Source organism: Embiotoca jacksoni, unplaced genomic scaffold (assembly GCF_022577435.1).
Source record: "Embiotoca jacksoni isolate LCO1_2020_lvr unplaced genomic scaffold, fEmbJac1.0.p SCAF_30, whole genome shotgun sequence".
Classification (NCBI taxonomy): domain Eukaryota; kingdom Metazoa; phylum Chordata; class Actinopteri; family Embiotocidae; genus Embiotoca; species Embiotoca jacksoni.
In genome coordinates, this window is record NW_027185382.1 from 706,794 (window position 1) to 728,541 (window position 21,748).

At 43.4% G+C, this 21,748-nt stretch overlaps 1 protein-coding gene across 2 annotated transcripts in view; it reads left to right on the top strand.

Moving 5' to 3' along the window:
• Positions 1-20,743, top strand: part of LOC138207070 (activin receptor type-2A-like) — a 36,422-nt gene extending 15,679 nt beyond the window's left edge. Inside the window, exons 2-12 of one of the 2 annotated variants that reach the window (XM_069164082.1) lie at positions 1,849-2,056; positions 3,412-3,545; positions 5,119-5,273; positions 9,890-9,913; positions 15,083-15,226; positions 15,431-15,574; positions 18,414-18,559; positions 18,666-18,780; positions 19,145-19,283; positions 19,375-19,505; positions 19,871-20,743. In XM_069164082.1, coding sequence (XP_069020183.1) covers positions 1,849-2,056; positions 3,412-3,545; positions 5,119-5,273; positions 9,890-9,913; positions 15,083-15,226; positions 15,431-15,574; positions 18,414-18,559; positions 18,666-18,780; positions 19,145-19,283; positions 19,375-19,505; positions 19,871-20,065 — 1,535 coding nt within the window. In that variant the 3' untranslated portion in view covers positions 20,066-20,743. The remainder of the gene's footprint in view (positions 1-1,848; positions 2,057-3,411; positions 3,546-5,118; positions 5,274-9,889; positions 9,914-15,082; positions 15,227-15,430; positions 15,575-18,413; positions 18,560-18,665; positions 18,781-19,144; positions 19,284-19,374; positions 19,506-19,870) is intronic. The other variant, XM_069164083.1, reaches the window with a different exon arrangement.
• Positions 20,744-21,748: the final 1,005 nt, after the last annotated feature.

The following is a 21,748-nucleotide window of genomic DNA, read 5'->3' on the forward strand; positions in this document are numbered from 1 at the left end:
GAGTGTCTTGCTCAAGGGCTTGTTGGCAGAAACACGTTTGGAGAGTTCATTTTCCCGGCACAAGCAGCGGTTTGAAACAACAAAGTTCAACTTAATTTGGTGTAGTCAAGTAGTTTTTTTATTTGAATACAGATAATGTAATGTAAAGGTGCTTTCAAAGAGTCTGTAGGAGGCAGTGAAGTTAAGACCGCATGAACCACACGTCAGATGAGGTAATCTTCCCCGTGGCGTTATTCGTGCTGATGTGCACGCTTGGGCAAACTCTGAATCGTTTCCACAAGCAGATTTACAGACTGTGCACCCATATCTCCTTGTACTTCTGCACATACACCATTCGTGTAAATAAAAACATGTATGCTGTGTTTTTTGGTGTTTTTTTTTAAACAATTATTTCTGTATTTTCAACATCACTCACTCCAGACTGTTTGTCTCCCCTCTCTTTTTGCTTGAGCCATTTGCTCTCAGTCACGCAGGCGGCATTTCACGGTTGCACCTGTTGCTGTGAAATAGTTTGAGGCTTCATGGGAAACGGATTTGACGAGAGAAAAATGCCGTCAGTGCTGCTAAGAGGCAGAGTGACCTCGCCTGTCAGTGAAGTCGCCACTCTCCTCTCACTTCCATCTGCAGCTGTTAATGTCGATGAAAAGGGACCTGCGGCGCTTCCAGGGCCCGCGTTGGCATTAACTGGCTTTACTTAATCAGCCATTTTATTGAAAAATACATGATATTTCTAAAGTTAACCGCCATTACGCAAGCTAAGGCATAATTTCTGGCAGCCACTCTGACTGCAGACATGGTCAGGGCGGACAGGACACTTCTCCTCTGCCAGAGCAATCATGTCACAGATAATGATCACATAAACTGGAGCATTATTCTCGATTTGTCCTGAACTTTTTCATTACATTACAGAGCACTTCTGAGACATTAAAAGCAACAATAAATAAAAGGTGGTAAGGTCAAAAGTGTGAAGTCCTAGAAGGGTGGAATGTAAAATGTAACCTTGATAAAGAGTGGAGTGAAACAGCTTTGGGTCAAGAACTGAACGTCTTCACCGTATTGAGCACTAGACATTACACTGACAGTCACCGCTGAGTTATTGCACCTTAACAGTACAAACCAACTGATATGAAGGAAACAATCCTGGTTTCCTGTGAGTCTGAATGTTTGGGTTTGCAGCAGCAGGAAGCAGGCAGACGGAGGCTGACTGTCCTCGGTCTTGTCAGCAGTCTAAACTGGACTAACTCTCTGACAGGTGATGAGAGGCAGCAGCAGCAACACTAAACTGACAAGCTGTCATGCAGTCATTTCCCCGGATATCGGTTTGCGAAAACCTGCTGCCTGTGTTCATCCGCAGGAAATCAGAGTCCCCTTTATTTTGGCGGGGAGAGAAGTCGATTGGCTGGGCTCCTTTGTGTTTGTGAACAGAATCTGAGTTCTCCATTTCACCCCGTTTTCCTCTATAACCTTTTATTTTCAGTCATGCCTGGCTGGTTTTTATTGTTCATCTTAAAAAAGCTCTCATTTTTCATTGGTGTATTGACACTGAAGCACTGGGGGATCCAGATAGAAAAGTGCCTCGCAAGTGAATTTTATTGTTCCTAAATGTTTTATGACTTCACCACATCTCATACTTTGAGGCTGTAAAGAAATGTCCTTCGTCCGGTTATGGATACAAAACTAAATTATCTTTTTTGTCAATGACAGGGCAGGAAAATAACTTTTTATGTCCAACTTTCTTTACCTGACAAGATGTTTGATGGTGTCATTTATCTTCCAGTCAACAATGCACAGAAGCATTCTTCACTAAGACAAAAATAAATTAAAGAATGCCCTCTTCGTCCTTTCCAGGAGCCATCCTGGGACGCTCAGAGACGCAGGAGTGCGTCTACTACAACTCCAGCTGGGAGAAGGAGCGAACAAACCGCAGCGGCATCGAACCCTGCTATGGCGAGAAGGACAAGCGGCGGCACTGCTTCGCCACGTGGAAGAACGTCTCGGGTACCGTGGAGATCGTCAAGCAAGGCTGCTGGCTGGACGACGTCAACTGCTACGACAGGTACGCAGGAGGTGGCAGCAAACCAGAAATACAGTAAGGAATACCTCGAAGAGATTCTAGTATACAAGGCTGCCGAATAAACATCTGTTAGAAGCTTTCCTTTACCATGCCCAAGCCGAAATAGACTGGCTTTGATTAATGTATATTTTTCCGTGGTAGATGAAATTCCAGGTGGTATTTGCGTAGCAACCAGCACACTCTCTTTTACAATATGAAACATATGATTTTGTGGGAGGTTTGTGTTGTTATAAACCGAATCATGGTTTTAAAAAACGATAATTTGAGAGTTGAAATATCAAACTCATAATATATCAAAGACCACCCTTGTATCCACCATCTGTGGGGATAAGCAGAGGACCATTCTTTGGTTTTGATCGTGGCGGGGGTCCTTGCTAAACAGCTGTCCATTAATTCCTGACAGACAGCAGCAGTCTCTCAGTCAGGACAAAGCCAGCACATGACAGAGGCTGGATTCTAAATACATTTAAGATCACCTTAAGCATAGTTTTTGTCCCTCTGTGTGCGCTTCCATGTGAATGACTCGCACAAGGATATATTTTAATTACCACAAGCGAGGAAATCTGAAAAGCTCTCCTGAATGTGGATTCAGCCTGATGCATACGCCTGAACTCAGGACAGTAAACAGATATTAATAGAGGGTATTATTATAGTTTCTTCCTTGCTAGAACATCCACCTGGCATCAGATGCCTGGTTGAGCCTGTTCTGTTGGTGCTTTCCTTTGATTCCTGAGCGATAAAGTTGCTGTAGAATCTGCAGCCCGCACAGTTCGGGTACCTCTGCTCAGACGGCGCCGCCTCGCCTCCCTGGAGAGTCCAGAGCAAGTCGAGGGCGGCTGCCACTTCCTTTGGCTTTTATCTGATGACTGTGTGAGTGTGAAGGAGAGACTGTGCGATTGTTACAGTACATGCGCGTTTGTTTGCATGTGTGTATATTGGCTTATGTAGGAGTTATTTTGTAGTTCTTTTGTTTTATGTCTTCCGCAGCAGCAGGGGAATGAGAGGTGTGTGTGTGTGTGTTTGTGTGTGTGTGTGTGTGTGTGTGTGTGTGTGTGTGTGTGTGTGCGCGTGTGCGTGCGTGCGTCTCTGTCTGTCTGTGTGTGTGTGTGTGTGTGTGTGTCTCTGTCTGTCTGTGTCTGTGTTAATGCTTTTTGCACAGCGTCATGCCTTCTGCATTAAGAGGTGTGTAGGCACTTGCCACTTCACTCGTGCACATGTGTGCGTGCGCACTTGCACTTTGAAAACTAAATTGCTTCCACGTCGTTTGCAGTGTGCAGAGGGGAAAGAGAGGAGAGGATTGTGAGTGTTTCTAATTCCCACCTCCGTGTCCTCTGCAGTAATGAGTGTGTGGAGAGGAAGGAGAGTCCCGACGTTTTCTTCTGCTGCTGTGAAGGCAACATGTGCAACGAGAGGTTCCTGTATGCACCTGAAGCGCCCCCGCAGAGCGACCCGCACCATTCAACCGCCTACAGTATGTACAGTTCAACATACAGCAGTATACCTCTGAAGCACAAACATGCAGTGGTTTGTACTATAGTCAGACTCACAGTGGATTTTCTTTGGTCTGTTTCACACTGTGTATTCAGGTTTTACAGGTGAACAAAAGGTATCACTTTTCAAAGTAACATTGGCACCGCAGTGCTTGTAAATATGTCATTCCCTATATAATTATCAACTCAGTTTTTATGGCACAATTCATGCATACACATATAAAATGCAACACAGAATTCTCATCATAAAAAGAAAGAATCATCAGCATATACAATACAACAATGATATATGCAGTAAAATAGGATCATTCGATAATATAAAGAAATGTTATTAAACTTTTTCTACCATCAGCAGAACATCCACACTTTCACTTTGAATGCGCAGTCTTGTGCAAAGCGTATGATGTAAGATACATTTGCTCTGGACAGCTGCCATCTGCTGAGCTTCCAGGTGTTCAGGTCTTAAAAAATATTGAAGGCTTCAAGGAATGATAATACAAACAACAAATCCAGATTTGAGGAGGACATGTCTAGGCTTCATTCAGTGCTGCAGCTGAAATGCTGACGTGCTCATCCGGGCAGTCTGAAGGGAATGTTGAAACATCTGTGTGTGATTGTGAAAATGTGACTGTTAGTTCCATATACAGGTTTCTCATTGTCAACCACTGCCAAAAGTGTTCGGAAGAAGCCTTAATAGAAATATATTTATAGTTGTTAATGTGTTAACATGGTGTTTACTATCACTTAATATGGTATCATTGAAAGTAGACCAAAAGCACTGAACTTGATGCTTTTCATTCTTATTTAAAGAGCCGATCCCCAGAAGATATATAAAATATGTCTCTGCCTTTGACCAGCATTTTATTTGGTAACCAACCGGTGGCATTTCTGGTGTCCTTGCACTCATCACTTTACAGCGAAATTGTCCAACAGGCCCGCCTGTCTCTTTATATTCTTTTAACTGTTACACCCTGTTCCCTGACAAACACCCTGAGAGTCCCACCATGCAGCTGGTGCAGGCCCATCGGGCTCTACCCCTTCCTTATTACCCCCCACCCCGAGGATGGCATCGGTGGTCGGCGTTTGAGCGTCGGCGCTTTGACAGCACTGCCGAATCAGACTGTCGCACCTTGTGATGGGAGGACAGGCTGAGCCAGCAGGCGTCACCCAGCGACTCCTGCAGGGGTCGGACACAGTTCAGAGCTCTGTTATTTTTGGCAGGCGGATTACGTTATGTCACGAGATGGATTTGCTAATCCTGCTGTGTGCGTGTTTGTGTGTGCGTGCATTGATATGATCTCTAAGCACAGTGGCAGTAAGCTTTAAGCAGGGTTAGTGCTGCACTTAGAGATGATGTAGCACAATGTCAGGCCAATCAGGTGTGCTGTACTCCGTCTTTCTCTATTTCTCTTTGTTCCTGTGTGTTTTTATTTGACAGTCTTCACAGCATTTTATACTTTTTTGCTTTACATTTGTTTTTGTGAAGATAAAATGAGTTGGACCTTGTTAATTGTCCTCTTCTTTCCACAACCCTCTTTCTTTCTCACCCCACAGCCACCTCCAACCCATTTTCCCAGAAGCCCCAGCTCTTCAGCACTCTGCTTTACTCCCTGGTTCCCATCATAGGCCTGGCCGCCGTCGTGCTCTTCTCCTTCTGGATGTGGAGACATCACAAACTGGCCTACCCGGCCGCCCTCGTCCCCACACATGTAAGTCGTCCCCTCGTCTTCATCTTTGGTCCACAACACTCATCGCTGTAGTCTGTTTTCAGAGGTCACCTGCCAATCAAATGGCGTGACTATGGTGTCCTCTTTCTTCAGAATTGCTGTTGATGCAGTTAGAGGTTCTCTTTTTGTCAGTTCAGCCTTGGCGACCATCGGGGCCTGCTCCATCTGTTAATTGCAAACAAAGAGGAAATGTAAAACGCATCAGTTCCTCTGTGGAAAATGCTTTCTCTCCTGGAAACATATACTGTTTGGAAGTAAACGTAGGAATAACTCGGACAGTACAGAGTTACCCCCATACTGTGCAGTGTGGTATCTACTGAAGCACTGAATTCAGCTACAGGTAAAAGAATATTTACTGTAGAACATTTGGCACTTGGTTTTGTTGACATATATTTGACATAAGTCAATACTCGTTAGCTGCTCCCATAGAAAGACTGTAATATTTTATAAAGTTTGCAGTATGACACACTGTGCACCACCTTCTTTGTGTAACCAACCTTCAACTTTACCACTGCTCTAGTTTCATCAGTGGGCTCAAACAGTCTTGGCCTTTCCTGCCCGGTGCAGCAGAGGGACTGAGCTACGGTCAGCCAGAACGGACACACTGAGCGGAGAGTTTGGATAATTGCTTTTTAGTTTCTTCTTTTAAACTTGTATCGAAGGATAAGAGGAGCCCTGGTTCTGTCTTTTTCTTTCTCTGTGTGTTTCTTTCAGAGCAAACAGACTGGCTTTTTAATGCAGCAGATGAGGTGTCAGGAGATGAACTGAGCACGGATTGCTCACATTGTGTCAGATAGGCTTTTAATCACACCTAAGTGTTAGAATGTATGTGTAAAATACTCTGAAGTTTTAAGCACATATTGGGCTATTACGGTTAAAATAATGGCATTGGCAAAATAGATTTTTCACCATGTAACAATGTACTTGTTCACCTTTCATTGCCTATTCTGCCAAGCTTTTTCCACAGCTGCATTCTTTGCTGCACTCTTGCTCATTCTCATGTCTTAACCTGAGTCGGGCAGGCTCAACACCTTTTAAACCTCTTAGACATTTCTCACATCTCTGCTCTTGTATGACTGAAAATAAGGCTGTCCCTCCAAATTCCTGATGAATCTAGTTTCTGCGATTCGGAGCCTGTTTTAACCCGACAGCAGCAGAGCTATATTCTCTGCTGCTCGGCAGCAGGGGAAAAAGAAAACCCATGCAGAGCTTCCACCGTATGGAAGAGGAGTCAGGGGCCTCTGCATTATTGATGAGGCTTTATATAGGCAAACAAAACTAAACACAGAGACGCTCGCAGCTCTGCCTCAGAGGATGGTGGTGGTGGGTGGGAGAGTGGGGAGTGTGGGGGAGGGAGTGAAGAGAGCCATGCAATTCTCTCAACTTAGTTATTGTATTTGCACAGTTCTAAAGCATGGCAGGGAAAAGATAAAAAGACAGTGACACAATACAATTTGGAGACAAATGCTGGTGTGCATTGGAAAAACAACAGCGCTAAGAGGCTTATGAAGCATCTTACCTGGGAACAGATAGATGAATAAATAAACAACATCAAGCAAAACAAGATCATGACCAAAAAAACAGTGGATTAGATAACAAATGATAATACAGTGGAAGAAAAGCAACACCTAAAGGATTCATACAATCACTTGGGGGTGAAATTAAATGAAATAGCCGGCATGGAACAAATGAAGTCATTCTGGATGTGTGTAATCACGTGTGTGCAGAAGTGTATTATTGCATGAATGAGTAGGTGTACAAGGACGGGAGAAAGAAAGGAGGTCACTCGCACAGCAATGTGTTTAAAAGTCAGCTCGTATGCATTTCTGGAAGGAGGTGATGCAGTAAGCTCCACTTGCCCGCTGCTTGGAGAGATGTATTTGCAGTCCCCGCTGTTGTTTCTGTGTCCATAGCTTGTTTGGCAATTGATTAAACCTTGTTTTCAATATAGAAGATGGAGAAAACCGTTGAGAGGAGAGAGATGGATGCAGCAGGAGGGGAGATATGGAGGGATTTATTCCTGTCTCTTTTTTTTTTAGGTTGTTGTTGAAGAATGTGTTTTTATGTAGCACCACAGGCTGCATTAAAAAAAAAAAAAAGCAGAGGTGACTCGTACAATCACTCAAACAGCTCACTCTTGCAAAGTCACCAAGGACAGCTTCTAGCAATTGTTACACTGTTGAGAGTAAAAACACACGGCGAACACCTTCCGTTCCACCACAGGTTACTGAAGTAGGCCGCGCGGCACCTGCTCAATACAATCACACACATGTAAGGGGGCGTTTAAGGACTTTTCTAGAGAGTAAAATATCTTTAAACCTGAAAAATCACTGACATGAGAACGGCATCGATCTTCTCGTCGAACTGTCGGCAGGAAAACAAATGTTTGTGAAAATGTGGAATATCAAACTCTCGTGCTGTCCAAAGGCTCTTGACAAATTGTCACAGTTTGTCAGATGAATAATTTCTCTATATTTTCTAAAGGAGACATCAGTTACATGAAAAATTCTATCGTTATATTTCACGGCTCTCATTGAAGTGTCAAAAACAAAGGATATTTTATAGCTTGAGTTTAAAAAAATGACAAACTGGAATTTCCGTTCTGCTTTGTCATTCTTGTTTCTGTGCTTCATTGCATTCACCAGAGCGTACAGAACGATACTTAGTCATGTATTTTTAATGTGACAGCAACAAATTGGACACACCTGTCGAGGGTTAGATTTTAAGGCCTTCTGTGTGTGGTGGAAGTCATTCTAGTTATTAATCATACCTGTTGGTAATAGAGCACTTTCCTCGCTCGCTGACAAACATCCACGTGCCAACTGCAACAATGCATCCGGTAAAACGGTAGTGCTCTGCATCACGCTGCGCACATTTAATCTAAATCTCTAATTAAAACGAGCAAGAATGTGATTATGTCATAACAAGCAGCTGCAGTCGGAACAAACCCGGAGACAAAGACGTAACTTCAATGAACGTTCATGATCCCAGCAACTGAGATCAGAAACTAAAGGACTCATTTGTAAAGTTTCAAAAAAATAAATACGAGTCACCCTAAAATGTTCCGAATTTTCAACATGGTCACATCTTCTCTGGTCTGACGGGGTTTATAGTCAGTTAAAGGGAAAAAAGGTAATCACCATTAGTTTCTGTGCAAGGTAATGAAACATGCAGTCTTCACGATACAAAAGTAATTGTTCCCACTTAATGATCATGATTGAATCCATTATCGCGGCTCTGTTCTCTAATTTTACAATGCAGGGGAGCGGAGAAATAAAGACTACCTTCCTAGTTAAAAAGAGCTCCTGCTGCATGTTCTCATGTAGTCGTCAGGTTTACATCAGGCCAGGTTGGAGGTGGAGGTCATAAAGAGGACTTATCAAAATGCCTGCTGGACTTTCTTCAGCTCTCGTTTAATTTATAGATTTCGACAGCCCTTATCCAGTGTGAAATGCGGAAATTGATATGCGGCAGAGTCATTTTGTCTCACACTGTCATTATGTCATTATGATTGTGGTCCATCATGGGCCGCATATTTGCCACCAAGCCTCCATTATTCACACCACATTGCGAAGTGGAGGCAAACTGGAATTGATTCTGTCTGAGTACACAGACCCACAGCTTTCACACGAAGAGGCCCCGAGCACTTAAACATAAGTCTAGCCATTTTTTCGACCTGGACCCTATTTTCTCATCTCTATCCATCTTACCAGTCGATTCTGACCAAAATCTCATCAATGGCTTTATTATGGAGCTACTTACATCTTGTTTGTCTGGGTCCGGCTTTCCAAAGAAGTCCTACAGGATCACTGGACTCCACACCATTTATTTTATGTTTATAGTCCCTAAGATAGCAGAATTTTGCCACGTGCTGTTAAAGAAATTGAACTTAAATGAGATTGAGTTGCGTTTTTGACTTGTTTGTTATATTTTTGTCTTTTTGCTGGGCAACAGCAGTTGTTATACACACATTGCCATTTGAGATGTGACTGAACTCGAGATTATATATTAAATTGTTGTGTTCTGGGATGTTTTTTTTACTTCCAGAGTTTGGTTTCGGTACCAAAACCTTTGTTTCCTTTTGTATCGGCATTACTTTCAGAACAAAAACAGCTGTAGTTGAAAGAGACCGTCTTTATGTGTGATTTTTGTACAGCTCTCCTCTTCAGAGGGGCTTTTTTTCACTTTCTGAACCCAGTGTCTCTGTCCGATTGTTCCATGCGTCTGTCGTCAAGATGATGTTGCTGTGAACTTGGCATTTCTGTTTCTTTGGCTTTCACTGTGATCTTTTGACACATTATTCGGTTTATTTTCAGTTGCTCTGCTGAAGAGCATCATTTAAGTTCCTAAAATGTGCCATCTTGCCTTTGGTGCTGTGCTTCCTTCTATGATCCATGGGGGATTACAAACACCTGTGGCCCTTAACATGTCCTGAGCCACAGCTTTGGAAGCCCTGACCTGGAGCACACGAGGTTATTCGGGGTCGACCCATCTTCTCTACCTTTTCCTTCTCTACCTACCTGCCTCTATTTCTTCCACTAACTGACAGAAAGTAGCAATAATTTCTCTGTTTGCTTCTTATGTTCTTTTTCAACAAGCACGCCTTTCACATTATGGTGGAGGTAAGAGCAGTTTAACTGAAGTTGAAACACTATTAGTTTTCTCCCCTTTTTTGGGTTCAGAGCTTGGTATGAACTCTCCACTTCAATCCCAGACCACCATTTTGTTCTTCTCTTTGGTTTTTCGACAGTGTCTTGTTTACTCTGTTCGTAATACATTTCTGTCCATTGTTGTTTTTTTTCTGCCTGAGTTAATTGCATGGATGGATGTCTTTTGTGTTCCCTGCTGAAAATGTATCGTGCATGGTGGAAAATGGCTAACGTGGCTCTGAATGCAGCCCCCTCTCTCTGTATGAATGTCCACCTGTGATGTTTATGTAACACAGTGTGTGTGATGTGACCCAGTTTCCAGAATGTATCTGCTTAGACCTATGGCTCACCCTGTTTCCCCATGCAGGGACACAGCAGAGGTGTTTGAAACTGAAACTGCAGCTCACTTTTCCATCTCATGTGCAGACTGAGGATGAGTGCAGATACATTTTGCATAAGTAGTAGCGTTGCCACTTATCTGGAACATTTTTCAAGTCAGCGAGTGTAAATTACTTAAATACAAGAGGAGCATAAGCCCTCGCGAATGTACTTTGGCTCAGAATTTATCAAATTGGAGTCGATGTATGGCTGCAGACATCCCTGAAAATTCTCATGTATAAAAAATAAGAGTGTAGCTCTCTGAATGAAGAAGCCAGACTCTCAGAGAGTTTAGACCCTGGTTTATTGTCAGTCTGGACTTTCAAGTTAGCTCTTTTTAAGGTCGTATCAACAGCTCTTTTTTTATATGGCCTCAACAGGATATGGCCTTGGGACATTGGAGGCTTAAATCCAGAATATCTTCTTGTACTTTCATGTGTAAAAGTTAAACTTGGCATTTTGATTTTGTTATATCTATGTATATTTATCTGCCTAAACCTAGAACAAACCAAACCCAGCCTGAAGGAGCAGTTTTGATGTAATAGATGAAGGTGTAACCCGATTAGGCCATGGGAGATGGTTGAGGGTTGGGAAGAACGGCGTGAAGCAGCAGATTCTGTTTTCCTGTTTCCTGTGGTCTGCTGACTAAGTGTAATGCGCCCCCATCTGAGGCCACGGCGCCCTGTGATCGGACAAGGGATCTGGTGACTCCCGTGGGAGGCCTGGCCGGGCCGGGCTGGGCCGGGCCGAAGCCCGGAAGACAGACAAAAGTTTCCAGACACATAGACAGAAAAGGGACCTGCAGTGACATGATTTTTGACCAGATCACAATTATCTGAGATGCCAGCAGTAAACATGAAGCAGTGCTGATCAGCCAGTCGACGTCAAATCCAGCAGTCATCATTCATATCAAAATCACGGTCAGTGTGAGTCCTCTCTGTTGCCCGGCACAGTGGCTGTGCAGGAACTCACCTTGCGCTCACATATTTAGGCTTAATGAAGTCTTGTATTGTAGCCTTGACCTGCGCTGGTATTTGGAGCGCGACAGAGTCCCTCGCTCATCATTGCATATCACATATTTCACCGAGCACAATGAATGAACAGGAATCTCTCTTGGTGACATTTGTGCAGACACACTGATGGCTTTCATTGTATGAGGTGACGAAGAGCAGGAGAAGATAACACGGTGCAGGTGGTGCTGGTTTCTCAACCACGTCTGCACCTTAGTCAGACTTTAATTATTAAGGCCTTTAAATAGACAAGCCTGCTAATTCTCATGAAGACATTTGTGCCCTATTCTGTCGCCAGTCAAAACAAGATACAGGAATTTGTTCCTGTGACAATTTGGCAGTTTACTAACAACCTTTGCTGAAGTGGTCCTTAGATTATTGAAATTGTGAATAGAATTATAATCACTTATTCTTCCAAGCACCATCGATGCGTTGGAATTTGTCTTGGTTGCAACGAGTCCTCCAATTATACCTTTATTGTTCAAGTCATCATCAGAATAGGAAATGTTTGATTACCACGAACAATAAACGTACAGGAGCTCGTATAGAGATGCAGACAAATGAATGGAATTGCTTCATCATACTGAGCAGTGCTTTTCCTTTTATTGTATTATACCCCAACAAAATCAGAATAATAATCGCTTTCAGTAAACGCTTCTCTGCACATGTAGCACGGATGGCACGAAGAGAGTCCTTCCATAACAAGTGTTGACCCATTTTCATTGACGAGTGTCCACATTCACAGACTGCAGGTATCCCATTGTGGTCCTTGTTTGCCTTTACATTCCCCCCGTCATATTTAATGGCTCCTGGGACATAAAAATCCTCTTTCTTTCTTTCTGTTTTCAGGTCACAGTTGCGTCATTGTTGTGCTTATGGAGATGCTAATCAAGAAATTTCAGTTCACGCTTGAAGTTGATTGCTGTTTTTTTATTTTTTATTATGATATCAGAGTGTCTTAAATGGGTCAGGTTAAAAGCAATAAGTCAGAGAGAAGGACCGAGAGAAGCATCGTGTATCCCGGAGAAGTGGTTGATTAAATACAATACTGTATACAACTTGTAGATGATTGCTGTTTGGCTTTCTTTTGCTTTTATGTAAGTTTAAAGCACCAATCTTCTCACGGAACAAATACCTCCGATGCAAGATAGACCCGTTTGTCTTGTACATGCAGCTTCCTCGTTACTACACGGTGCAGCACTGTGCTGCGATGTTACTGTGTGACCTGCACGACGGCAGTTCACGTCTACTCATATTCACATTTATTCAGTCTGCTGCTGCAGGTTTATCTAACAGTCCAAACTGAGCGAAACGAAGATCTCAGTCCAATCAGTGTCAGTTATTCTTTGAGCTATCAGTGCTGCCAAATTGCAGAGGGTTGCCAAGTACATTCATACAGCAGAATTAGAGGCTGCCAGGCTCTGATTCTTTGTCTTCGCTGAATAAATCAATAAGGGTCACTCGTCAAACTGGAAGCTAACTTTCTCATATTTCTCTAGTTGCTGGGTGTCAGCTGTCAGCAGTACACCACGTAGATGGTAGTTAGAAGATGATATCAGGTTTGAAAATGAGAAGAAAAAAAATCCAGCCACCAGCTTTTAATTAAACTCATGTCCTCATTTTAAGTTAATTCTCCTATTTACAAAGCAGCATTGAAAACAGATGTACAGCAACCTTTCTGCGAAACTATAGATTCTCTATTTTGGTCTCCACAATGTGTTCTTGAGGATGTTTTTAAAGTTGCCAACTCGAGAGCGTTTGGGCCGCGCTGACATCCGACCTCATAGTGGATAATTTTCCCCTTCATTTGGCTGGCATTTGGTGTGAAAGCAGCATGCAGACAGCAGGTCTGCCTCGCAGCTCTCTGTTAGAGGGAAAAGACTTTAAGTAAACACACCAGTTCACACTCGAATCCTCTATTCCCCGCTTTGCACTGCCCAGGCAGCCAGTTAAAGGCCTGGACAGTAAATGTACAAAGAAACAACAGCAAATAGTTAATTTTTTTCTTCTTCTGTTTCCTCTCAAATAGACAGAAGTGAAAATCCTTTAAAGTTGTGTGAATACAGTCACTTAAATGATCAATCTTTTTGTGTGCACTAAAGGCCAAAGTTCACGACTAGCTGTAAAATTTCAACTTGATAAAAATCAAACCCATAAATGCCGCTAGATGACATGCAGTTTGTTTCTGTAGCCACACTAATCTTGTCAGGACAGGCGGTAAAAGCTGAGGCCACTTCTCCCTTGTTTTACTACTCACGCATTTAAATGTTTTTTGACTGTGGCTGTTGGCAGCGCTTTAGCTCATTTTTAACAGTGGGAAGACTTGGAGTCCACCAGTGTTCGTCTTTAAGGAGGGTCGGGTGCCAAAACCTCGACAGTAAATTAAGCCGCGGTAATATGTGCGAGCTGAAATGCACCTTTTATTCCTCACACAGCCAAAGATCAGTCGTCTGTGCGAGTGTTGTTTCCATCTATTAAATCTTCTTTGTCGCTCGTATCTGTTGGAAACATTATAACTCCAAAGGGGGCCTTTTATGTAAGGTTAGAAAAGCAGACAGGGATTGACAAGTGTGCACGTTTGATATATTATCGCTGTGTTTGGATCCTGTGGGCCTCAGGGTCTTGAAACTTGCTACAGCTTATCGAGCGCAGTGTAAGCCTTCGGTTCAAGTGGAAACATGAACATCGGCGGCGTTGCAGGGAGAAAGCTTTTTCTTTTCACCGACAGCAGTGATACAGGGGCATGGAGGTAAAGTTGAGATTTTACAGCAGCGTATCTGGTTTCATCAAAGGCCATCAGTCATGTGCTAGTCTTTCTCCTCTACCTTTTATCCTTTGGAAATGTGACTCCCTCACTGCATGCTTCTTTTTAACCTTACCCTCGCTATCCTCTCTCTCTCTCTCTGTGTCCTGCTATCCTCGCTCGCCCCGTGTCCTTCTCTGTGAAGTCACATGTGAAAGTGATCAGCTTAATCCCGATCACCAGCTGTGTTTAACCTACTTTAGATTTGGAACACTTGGCTTCCTTGCTTTCACTTTTGTTTATACGGGATTAGCATGAACACAGAGCGCACGCATGTGGTTTGACCTGCCGGTTTAGGCACGATGCCACTGAAATGTTTTTATTTAAATCAACAATTAAGCCTGCCCTGCTTCATACTCACTCATGTTACAGCCTCATCTGCTGTTCATGTGCCTTGCTCCGTGGTCATTTTAGATCATTTCCTCAGCTGGATTCAAACTGGAAACCTTACAATCCTGCTCCTGTAAACTCAAGCAAAAGCGGCCCAGAGGGCTTTAATTGAATTTAAAATAAATGAATTAAAACTCTGCTTGATATTCCGCGTCCTCACTGCAATAAAAAATTCTCAGTGATAATAATATTAAACTTAAACATGCAGCACTTTCTAAACCAAAGAGCAAACAACAAAAATCTAAAATAAATAAAGCAGTGAGGCACATAAAAGGAAGAAGCTAAAAACGTTTTTTTTTTGGCAAAAAAAAAACAATAATAAGAGGGCATTGTCACATAAAAGCCAGTCTATAAATATGAGTTTTAAAATGTGATTTAAGATGTGAAGATGATAGTGATTCTGCTGGCCTAAGCTCCTCAGGCACGTTGTCTCTGAGCCAAAAGCCCGGTCACCTTCACTTTAAGCCAATGCTATTTTAATGCCCTGCAAAAAAAAAAAAAGAATAAAGAATAACACTGTCCTCTGTCTCTTTCTTTTTTTTTTGTCTTCCCCCTGTGCAGGACCCCGGGGCCTCATCCCCGTCCCCCCTTTTGGGACACAAGCCGCTGCAGCTGATCGAGGTGAAAGCCAGGGGGCGCTTCGGCTGCGTGTGGAAGGCCCAGCTGCTGAACGACTACGTGGCCGTGAAGATCTTCCCCATTCAGGTATTACGCTGGACTCTGATCCGTTTGGTGATGAGGGAGATAAATATGAGCGTTTAAAGTGCTTCAACAATCAAATAGATAATAAGACAGAATGTAAAAAACAACAAGGCACCCGCCTTACTTTCTATATTTGATAGTTTTGCTGATTAGGTGGCTCAGTAGCACAAATAACATCTGCATCTCCGCCTCTCTGCTCTGGTCCAGGACAAGCTATCTTGGCAGAATGAGTACGAGATCTTCAGCGTGAGCGGCATGAAGCACGACAACATCCTCCACTTTATCGGCGTGGAGAAGAGGAACAACAACCTGGACTTGGAGCTGTGGCTCATCACCGCCTACCATGACAAGGTGCGCTGTCAGGGGTTTAGATGTACCAACAGCAAACTGCTAATTTTATTCTTATTTAGTGATTCAGTTCACAAGAAAGACTTACTGCAAGTAAAGGAACGCTGTGCTAAGTTTGGTTTGAATGTGATGCCATGAAATTAATTACCCATTTTCCACCACTGGACTTCAAGTTGACCTGCCTCAGCATGCAGCTAATATTGTGAGGGATGCTAATGCTGCTAAAAGCTTTCCTCACATGAATTATGCTTGTTGGACGTGCACCCTGATTTTATAACAATTTCTAAGCTTGATTTTTAAACCTGACAAATCTAAGACAAGCTGAGCTATTTAACTCAACACAGTTTGTAACTGCAGCAACAATGCAGAGGGGTCGAAGGAAAGCCGGATGTCCTTCTTTATAGAATAATCAAGACGTGTGCATGCTTCCATGATTGAATCAAAGGTTATTTGTAAGATTCGGAGGCGAGAACAAAGATGTCCGACCAGCTTTGTGCAGATGTGTGTTTTCCAGCAACAGTTTACTACAGCGCATGTAAACAAATGCTCAGATTTCTCGCCTGATTTCTTCCACTAACTCGGCTGTTTGTGTCCATGTAAGCAGTGATATTGTGGTCTGAGTGTATTGGATCATGCTTTTTGTACATAGATCTAAACAGCTCGAGGGCAGCCAGCTGACAAAGTTGTAAACGATGTAAAATGCATGAAACCTTCACGTTGTATTGATTCTTGTTTGTCTCAAGAGTTGATCTATAATTACAACATGCCTTGCGCTGTTATTTCATTTCTGTCTTTCTGAGCCGTATTTATGCAGAGAAAGTGGGCTGGAGCTCTGTTGGCTTCACTCGCCCTCTCAGCAACAGTCTCTGTAGCGTTGGGGGCTTTAAGTGCCTCTGTGTTTTGAGGGTCATTACCGACCAAGTGGAGAGCGATTCTTGTGCGGCTCGCTTGCCTGAATTTCCTAGCCAGACCCACAATTTGAATCTATTGGGTTTTAAGAAGAAGCCTTCCTTGTGTGAATAAAGGTTGAAAAATGTAAGCTTCTAAGTGTGGCGGCGAGGCTTTAACCCAACAAGACAACTCTTGGAAAGTGCTGCTCTGATTTGTAGAAGCTCTCCAAGAAGAAATAACACTGAAGAAATTGGTTCAAAGGAGCTTTTAGAAACAACACACCATCAGCAACATATCAGCAACACAGTGAAGTGCCTTGTCAAACACTTGCTGTAATTATTTTGTAAGCAGTCTTTAAACTTCAACTTTGACCCACAGCGAGCTGCTCCACAGCTGCAGCACTGATTGCAGAGTTCAGTGTCTCCTTGACGGCTGATTTATGCCTCCATGTTTGTGTTGTCTTGATCATTTTAACCTGTAAAGTGTCTTTGAATGTCCTGAAAAGCGCTTTACAAATTAAATGTATTATTATTATGCATCTGAGCAACTTTATGCATCAGGACCTGTTGCAGCAGCAGCATGCAATGGCTTACTGTAAAGGATACAAGCCTCTCCAAACCTCTGTTCTTTCACCTTTTCATATCTCTGCAATTTCTGCATATTAAAAGCTCCCAATGCCTTTTTTGGCAGATATTGACTGATTGGTAACTTGCATTTTCATGATTATGATCAATGCATAGACACACACTTTGGAAAGCTTCTATCCTAAAGCAGAACAAGTGAACTGATAAGAATGCACTTTTCTCATCATCTGTTGAAGCTGCCTGCCCTCTGGCGGTCGCTCCATGCGACTGCATCTGTCTTTGGCCTTGACTGAAGTGACCTTGTATTATATGGACGTACATTATGTAAGAACAAAGATGGAGTATAAAGGATAAGGAAGTAAACAGATGCAGCTGGAAGATTATGGCCATAAATTTCTTCTGAGAATCTGCAGTTTTATTTCTACTCTCCTTGATTTCAGTGTTTGATATGAATGCATCTCTTTGAATATAAAAAGTAAAAAAGGATCCTTAAACGCTCAGCAGTCATTCATGCGAGGAAGTGGTCGTAAAATGGTACAAAAACTATACTTTGCTGATAAAGAGCCCGCATGCTTAGCAAACCTGCCCTCGATAAATAGAGAGATTAAAGAGCAGCGATCAGACGCCAGCCCGATGAACAGATACATGAATCACATTTATCAGAGCTTCGTTACACATAGAGAGCAATAAAATGCAGGAAGTTGGCTCGGTGACAAGAGGTGACCAGAGGACTTCACTGTGGTTTTAAGAGGATGCCTCGCAGGCAGTAAATCCAGTTTATCACCCTGAAGTGAAATATTAAGCTGCACTTCTTTCACTCTGATAATCAGCCCCAACATCTCTATATGTTCAATTTCAGTCCGGCAAAATTAATATAATTGTTATTACAAAATACAATACTACCCACAAGCAGAAGTGGGTTTCCGGCCATTAGGCTTATTGCTGTTACCATGGAAACATCGCTTGCTCCGGAGAGATGGGAATCATTAGAAATCCCCCTTCACTCACATTTCTAGATTTGTCGAGGATTTAGACCAATAAATATATTAAATTGATTTAATTATATCAAATTATTTAAGGTCTTCTGTGTTCATCTGTCATTACAATAATTTGTAATACAGTAAAATTTCTTATAAGGAAATGTCAGGAGGTTTTTGAAGGGTTTGAAGCCACCTTTAGATCTGCTGGTCGTACCAGGCAAAAAAAAAAAGCTGGAACAGCTAAAACCGCCCGATTGTTTTAAACTGAGCAATTCTGCGTTTTCTACTCATGAATGTTCTGTTTCATGCAATCTGCAGAGAAAAGAAACAGTAAGCTGTAATGTCAGATGTTTAAATTCTGTTTTGATATACTCTTTCCTTCACCAGGGCTCGCTGACAGACTACCTGAAGGCCAACGTGGTGTCCTGGAACGAGCTCTGCCACATCGCTCAGACAGCGGCCCGCGGCCTGGCCTACCTCCATGAAGATATCCCAGGACACAAGGACGGGCACAAGCCCTCCATCGCTCACAGGTACGCCATCCAAATATCTGCGGCTGTTTCAGTGCTCTGACACTTTCACGACTTCTACACTCTGATCTGTGAGACTGAAGGTGTTTTCCTTCTGTTTGTGTCTCAGGGACATTAAGAGCAAGAACGTGCTGTTGAAGACTAACCTGACCGCCTGCGTAGCTGACTTTGGCCTTGCACTGAAGTTTGAGGCTGGAAAATCAGCAGGAGACACACACGGACAGGTACAGTTCACAGCTGACAGATCAATTCCTGCTCTTATCGGTGCTGATCTGTGACACTGTCTGGAAGCTCCTATGGGTGGCAGTGTGGGCCTGGAAATATTTAGGCTTAGGTGTCAAGAACTAAAAAAAATATCAATAACATCGAGAAGTTCTCCCTCATTCCTGATTTTTAACGGTGTCATGCTGAAATCATGTCATTTGAACTGTTTTTCTGCCAAGACAGCAGCAACCCCCGTTGACGTATCACATTTTGCCGTGTCAGCCCTCCTCAGAGCCGACTGCCTTCTTCCTCGTTGCTGTGATGTCCATGCGTCTGTCCTAAATCTGACCTTTGACCTCCTCACTGTTTGTTTTGAACCCGTAGGTGGGAACAAGGCGCTACATGGCACCTGAAGTCCTGGAGGGTGCCATCAACTTCCAGCGCGACTCCTTCCTGCGTATCGACATGTACGCCTTCGGCCTCGTCCTCTGGGAGCTGGCGGCGCGGTGCACTGCCGCTGACGGTGAGACGGACACACTCAGTCATCAGTTTCCCCACACCGTGTCATATTATTCCATATATTATTTGAATTATGGATGTGTTTACATTCCAAGGCCCGGTGGATGAGTACATGCTCCCCTTTGAGGAGGAGGTGGGTCAGCATCCGTCTCTGGAGGACATGCAGGAGGTGGTGGTGCATAAGAAACTGCGGCCCTGCCTGCGAGACTGCTGGCAGAAACACACGGTGAGCAACACTCTCGTACTTTTGTTGTAGGAGGTGTCAAGCGACTGTTCTGTAACTGCGGACACCAGGGAGGCCAAAACAAGTGTGAAAGAGACTTTGTTGGACATCACAATGTCGTAGAAAGACTCAAACATGGTGTGAATAAGTTTTGCAGCTTAGTTTTCTGGCAAATTATCAAATGTAGTCAAATTAGTATTTGATAGAGGAAGCGATTTTGTCCTGAATCATGTGGTTTGACAGAATACAGTGATAAAGTCCTTCCGCTCTGAGCGTCTCTGGAAAATATCAGACCAAACAAAAAGGGCCCATAAACACATCAGCGACGCTGCGCCAGGTGGTAACATCAGTCTGCCTCTGCCCCTCAGGGTCTGGCCATGCTCTGCGAAACCATCGAGGACTGCTGGGACCACGAGGCCGAGGCTCGCCTGTCTGCCGGCTGCGTCGAGGAGCGCATCGGCCAAATGCAGCGCCAGGCTCCCATCATCGGCCCCGAGGAGATCGTCACTGTCGTCACTATGGTAACAAACGTGGACCTCCCGCCCAAGGAGTCCAGCTTATGATCAGCCAATCAACCGGATGAGTTAGCAGAAACACGGATCAACACGAGGGGATAAACAGCCGACCCTGGTTGGTTGGCTTAGTGGTTTTTTTTTTTTCTTTCTTTGTTTCCGTTATTGTCTTTTTTTCTTTTTTCTTTTGTTCCTTTAAGTGCGGGCCGCTACCCGCGTTCAGGAAACACCCTGCACCCACTTCACCACATCAGTTGATATCCACCTCATTTTGATATGTGTGCCTGAGGATTTTAACATTTTACCAGTCGAAACTCTCTCACCCCGAGCAAACGATTCAGGATCTTTACGACGACAGACGACGTCACCGAGTGACGCTGCTGACGTGCCGGGAAGACGACACTCAACAAACACTTTTATCATGTATTGTTTTTATATACATACACACACATAGGAGGGCGCCCTGTCCTGCTCGGTTTTCTACAGAGAGAGAAGATCCTGCAGAGAAATTTCACAGAACTCTCAGTGCATTTTAGTGTAAAAGAAAAAAAGATGAGCACCTGGCTCTCGATACATTTGCTGTTTTCTTGTGTGCGTTTTTTTGAAGAAACGACTATCGTTCTGCCAATAAGCAACAGCTTCTGAATGTTTATAGTGTAATGCTGCTGTACATAGTGTATTATGGACCCAGACAACTTGGTAATCAAGCTTATTTTAAAAGGGGGGACGTGGGAGGGGGGGGGGTCCATTTTCAAGCATTACGACGATAAAAACCATAAACCTCCTTCAACCAGGTATACCTCAGTTCAGATGGACACAGTTTAAATTAGTCCCTCTCCCTGTTCACGGTCATGGCTCCCAGTTTCCACAACCTTGGCCCTTCATGACACCCCAACAATCTGCTGTCAACCATGACACTCATGGGTAATGTAGTCAGCAAAGCCTCGATACACATGGCCATACACACCGTAAACACCACTTTCTCCCCGTTTCCTCCCCTCTTTCAGTCTCACGTGTAGTTTTCGCTCCACGATTAACTTCCTCCTTTTTTTCCTTTTCTTTTTTTTTTCTCTTTGAGATTTTTGAACGATGGGATAAAAGCCCCGTGATGAAGTTATCGTTTAAAGTGATCTTTTTTTTTTCCGTTTTGGTTTGCCGTGTCAACTGTCAGCGGAGTAAATATTCATCGCCGACGGGCTTCATTTTGGTCATGAGATCTGGACATACAGTTTATGGATTTATCTCTCTCTGGATCAGCGCTGGGTACCAACTCATGATACCTTTTGATATTTGGTATCAGAACCAAGATGTCAAACTCTTGGAGGATGTTCTTGTTCTTTTCATTTTGTAAAATCAGTTATGTGTTGTCTGATTCTACTTAGAACAAGCAGATTAACAAAATAAGTCACCCGGTAAGTTTGTTTTAGGAGAGGTGTCAGATTTGAAGTGCAGTTTCCAGTGGTACCCAGCCCTACTTTGGAATTGTACCTGTATTTAGCTGAGCCAGCTTGCTTTTTGATTTGATTGCACACATCTCTTCTTTTCTTTTTTTTTTGGATTACTATCAAGAGTTTCTGCTCTCTTTTGATACACCTCAGGAATCTTTGCTACTCACCACCCCCTTGCATCCTCCACCTCTTCCTCCTCATCCTCGCCTGTTTCGAACTGGAGTACCTCCTCTCTCGCTGATTCTTACGCTTCCTCTGTCTCAGCCTCGTCTCTACTTGTGAGGGT